The 5,458-nt window shown below is 35.7% G+C and overlaps 1 protein-coding gene across 1 annotated transcript in view; it reads left to right on the top strand.

Moving 5' to 3' along the window:
- The window catches only part of SSBP2 (single stranded DNA binding protein 2), a 319,116-nt gene that overhangs the window by 268,600 nt on the left and 45,058 nt on the right, over positions 1 to 5,458 (top strand). The window contains exons 8-9 of the mRNA XM_004374454.2: positions 1,630 to 1,669; positions 4,222 to 4,237. Coding sequence (XP_004374511.1) covers positions 1,630 to 1,669; positions 4,222 to 4,237 — 56 coding nt within the window. The remainder of the gene's footprint in view (positions 1 to 1,629; positions 1,670 to 4,221; positions 4,238 to 5,458) is intronic.

Consider the following 5,458-nt stretch of genomic DNA (forward strand, 5'->3'; position numbering starts at 1 on the left):
TTGATAAATGCTGAGCATGTTGTTCCCCTTTGTTTTTCTATCTCCAGCTTTTTGCACATGTCATCATAATACTTTACTTTGTCTTCTTTAGCCACCCTTTGAAATCTTCTGCTCAGTTCTTTGACTTCATAATTTCTTCCTTTTGCTATAGCTACTTGACATTCAAGAGCAAGTTTCAGAGTCTCTTCTGACATCCATTTTGCTCCTTCTTTCCTGTCTTTTTAACGACTTCTTGCTGTCTTCATGTATGATGTCCTTGATGTCATTCCACTACTCGTCTGGTGTTCCATCATTAGCGTTCAGTGTATCAAATCTATTCTTAAGATGTTCTCTAAATTCAGGTGGTCTGTACTAAAGGTCATGCTTTGGCTCTCATGGACTTGTTCTAATTGTCTTTAGTTTCAACTTGAACTTTCATATGAGCAGTTGATGGTTTGTTCCATAGTTGGCCCCTGGCCTTGTTCTGACTGATGATATTGAGCTTTTCTATTATCTCTTTCCACAGATGTAGTCGATTTGATTCTTTTGTATTCCGTCTGGCAAGGTCCACGTGTATAATCAGAGGTTAGCCTGTCATAAAACTGGTTAACAAGAATGAATTAATTTCTTTTCTTTTTTCCTTTCCAAGTACAGCATTATAAGGTTTTCTCCTTTTAGAGGATGTATGAGTATGTTGTTTAGAAATGAAAACAGTATTATTATTGTTGTTTTTATTTGTCATATGGAGCCCTGGTGGTGCAATGGTTAAGAGCTTGGCTGCTAATCAAAAGATTGGCGGTTTGAATCCACCAGCTGCTCCTTGGAAACCCTATAGGGCAGTTCTTCTCTGTCCTATAGGATTGCTATGAGTTGGTACTGATTCAAAGGTAACAGATTTTGTTTTGGGTTTATATTTGTCATATTGTAAATTCATTTTGGATGCTACACTTGAGTAACTTTTTGATCATGTTGCCTTATGCTGAAATAGTTACTTTAGATTTTTTATAGCTTGTTTTATTCATTATTTAGCATTTATCCATTAATATTTATTTTCTTCAGTTGTTTAAAAGTAACATAGTGGTCTCATTCTTCCAAATCTTTCATTCTAATATTTTCAGAACCAGTGAATTCAAATTTATACATTAGATTGAACCATGTGAAATAAATTAAAGATGACATTTTTGACCTTCAAAAACAGCAATTTCATATGGTTCAATCAAATAGATAGCAAATGCTTGTGCCTAATTAAAACGGTTTTTTAGATTGAACTAAATGGTTCCCTGGCAATTTTAGAAACTTATTTCATGTATCTGTTTTTTTAATTAATGTTTTATTGTGCCCTCCCCGCAAGGAGTCAGAGAATTAAGTATGTAACATCCAGATAATGTGACTTAGGCCTAGAGTTTCTAACCAACATGCAGTAATATCAACTGTATTGAAACATGAGGCTTATATAACCAAATTTTTTAGAGATGCCGTATGACATGAGGAAAACAAAACAAAAAACACTATGTGTATGTATGGTAACTTTTTAAAATCACAATATACAAAATATAAAGGGGTAAGGGAAATCATATATACATAACCTGTATGTGGGGCCCTTGTGGTGTAGTCGTTAAGAGCTGAAGCTGCTAACCAAAAGGTTGGCAGTTGGAATCCACCATCCACTCCTTGGAAACCCGATGGGACAGTTCTGCTCTGTCCTACAGGATTGCTATGAGTCGGAATCAACTAGACAGCAACGGGTTTGTTTTTTTTTTTTTTTTAACATGTATTCAAATAAAAACGGGAATCATATTTATATGAATGATACCATAGGGAAAAAGTCAGGTGAAATCATTTGAAATGGGAGGATTCTTATGAGATTTATTTCATAATATCTGGTTTATAAAACATATTCATTATAATCTGTGAGATTTGTGATAAAGGTTAGCTGTGTTTCTTGAAAGATAATGCCAAAACAACTCTGATAATAGATATTTAATCATACAGATTCTACCCAAGAGCAAAATCCATCTGCCTTATTGTAGTTGAATTGTAGAAACAATTTCTGGAATGTTGTTTCTAGCTTTATGCACAAATAAATACACATCTCTTTTTTATCATAGATACTACTTCTATCATTTTCTGAGTTTAAGATTAATGAAGTGAAGGGGGACAGTAGTCATCTATATGAACAATTACTAGAACAAAGAAATATATGTAATCTGTTATATTCTTGGATAATGCTTATTTAGGCCAAGTGCACATCTAGAACATAGTAAACATGTAATTAATATTTATTACACGGATAAACAAAAGTTTGCTCCCAAATCCTGGCATATTTTTCCCACCCTTAATCTATTTAAGATCTAAGTACAATGATAGGATGTGATTTTAATATTGATATCATTATCCTTTCAATAGAAAAGCAAAATGTTCTTTTTAATCAAGGAAAACATCTTCTCTAATATTCTACTTGCTTTTGTAATAAGACGTAATTAGCTAGACTGTGTTCTTATATTCAGTGAGTGCTACATGAGTAACAAAAAAATTCACCAAAGTTACTCAACTAGTTTCAGTTTTCCTAGAAATCTGAAGAATAAATAATATATACAAGTAGGAACATATAATGATTTCCAAATCAGATCCTTGGGATGAGGAGAAATAGTGAGATGGAAATACATGATGAGCACTCATGTGAAGAGAGAGTAGACTGATTTTGTATTTTCAAATCTAAGTTGGGAGGTAGAGTTCAGCTCAGTATAAGGATGAACTTTGTAGGAATTAAACTGCCCAATCATGGAAAAAACTTTTTATAAACTTGCCAAGCAGATTCTGAACAGCTATTTTGTCAGGAACATTGCATTGAGAGAGAGATTAGACCAGATGGAATTGTATAGTTACTATCAGCTTTAAAATTCAGTAATTCTAAATTAATTCTCCCATTCTGTGTTTGTTGTTACCACTTGGAAAGCCAGTTGTTACTCTTTCTTATCTTTCTGTTTTCTTTTTGCTGTAGTTCATTCACAAATTGAAAATATTTTGTAAATCTATCAACTTATATAAGGAACCCTGGTGGCACAGTGGTTAAAGTGCTCGGCCATAACTGAAAAGTCAGCAACTCAAACACACTAGCCGCTCCACAGGAGACAGATGTGGCAGTCTGCTTCCGTAAAGATTGGAAACCCTATGGGGCAGTTCTGCTCTGTCCTACAGGATCACTATGAGCTGGAATTGACTTGATGGCAATGGATTTTATCAAGTTATATATTGAAAATTTCTTACTCATGTCTTGTGAAAATTCAGTTTAATTAATCCATCAAGCCTACTGTGTGCCAGATACCATATTTGAGCACTAGGTATATATACCCATAGATGAGTAAACAGAGTCCTGCCTTCAAAGTGTTCATGGTTTAGCTGGAGATGCAGACACGTAAGAAAAAAAAACTATTAAATAGTAGAATGAAGTCGTGAATAGAAGTATGCATACTCTGTAATGAAATCATTAAATGAGCACGCAGGTTATTCTGTTAGTGTTGGAGGCTCATAGAAAGCTAATGAGATGAGGATTCATGTAAACTGATTATTTATGGTAATAAGAAATCACAGCTACCATTTTTGAGCATCAAGTACCATGCTTTTAATGCACCAAGCACTGTGATAGGTGCTTTATATGATTTCATTTTATCCTCCAACACTATTATAAGGGAGATGATATTATCACTTTACAGATAATGAAGTTAAAGTGGAGAGAATCATGACCCAAGATCACACATCTAGAAGGAGGGGCAGAGGAAACAGGACAATGACAACAGAGATTCAAACCAGTGTTTCTCTATGCCCAGGGCTATAAGGAAAATTGATGATTTCTGTGATAATAAAAAACACAGATCCTCTAAGACCAACAGTGAAGGGAGATTTTCCTTATAAACCATTTCTGTTATACTTTACCATTCAGATTTTTTTCCCAGTGACTTTAACTTTCTTCTCAGAGACCCCTTGCTAATACTCCTCCTGCCACCATCATGCTTGATCCAGAGGTTAAAGGAAATAGCTAGCCCTTTAACTGATGGCTGAAGTGTGCCTAGAGATCACTTTGGTATCCCATAAAACACAAAAATTGGGATGTTTAAATAAGATTTCTTTAAAGTAAAAGTAAATAAACAATGAAAATTATATGCAACTAGATAATTCAATTTAGTAACTGTGGCTCACTCTCTTAACAGACCTTATCTCATTGAATGTTTCCTTGTGTCTTAGACTTACTACTCCAAAGGCCAAGGCGAATGAGTCAAAAATAAGTTTACAGGTGTATTGAGTGTTTCCGAACACAAGAAATCCAGTAGGCTGGAGGGTGTGGTTCAGAGTAGAGGAAGAAGGTGAGAATTGTAGGACATGAAGGCAGGAAAGATAGTCTGGGATTGAGCTGTGAGTAAATTCATAAAGTCATGTTGAGGAGTTTAGACCGTATTTAATAGCGACTTTACTTAATAGGCAGTTTGGGCCATGATGGCTTTCAAATAGCATAAATAGCACTGAGCTTTAAGAAGATTGCTATGGAGGCAGTATGGAGAATATATTGAAAGGGGAAGAGACTAGACTCAGCGAGACAAATTAAGACACTGCAGTAATCTCAGTAAATGACCAAGATTAGTGATAGGAAGGAGAGCACTATTTCAAGAGATATTTCACATGTAGAATCAATAGACTTTGTTGATGGACTAGATATGGGAACCGAAGGAAAATGAGGAGACATCAAGGATCTCCAAGAAGTTCTTTGCCTAAACTGTTGGGTAGAAGTTGATATCATCAACTAACTGAAGAAGGCAGCATGAAGAACACTCCTGAGAAGATAATATTGAGGTTACTTTTAGATATGATGAGTGTAGGGTGGTATCTAGATGGAAATGACCCATATGAAGTTCAACCTATGAGTTACCTATAGGAGCTTAGGAGAGATATCATAAAAACAGATAAAAGATTTGGGATTCTGAATATATAGATAGTTGTTGAACACATGGTAGCAATAAGATTACCCATAAAAGATTTTTTATTGAAAAAGAAAGCTGTTGATGTCTGGGGTCTTAAAAGCCTGTGAGCGGCCATCTAAGATACTCCACTGGTCTCACCCCTTCAGGAGCAAGGGAGAGTGAAGAAAACTAAAGACACAAGGGAAAGATTAGTCCAAAGGACTAATGGGCCACAACTACCACGGCCTCCACCAGACTGAGTCCAGTACAATTAGATGGTGCCCGGCTACCACCACTGACTGCTCTGACAGGGATCACAATAGAGGGTTCCGAACAGAGCTGGAGAGCAATGTAGAACAAAATTCTCACTCACAAAAAAAGACCAGACTTACTGGCCTGACAAAGACTAGAGAAATCCTGAGAGTATGGCCCCCAGACACTCTTTTAGCTCAGTAATGAAGTCACTCCTGAAGTTCACCCTTCATCCAAAGATTAGACAGGCCCATAAAACAAAACGAGACTAAAGG

Source organism: Trichechus manatus, unplaced genomic scaffold (assembly GCF_000243295.1).
Source record: "Trichechus manatus latirostris isolate Lorelei unplaced genomic scaffold, TriManLat1.0 scaffold00029, whole genome shotgun sequence".
NCBI classification, from domain to species: domain Eukaryota; kingdom Metazoa; phylum Chordata; class Mammalia; order Sirenia; family Trichechidae; genus Trichechus; species Trichechus manatus.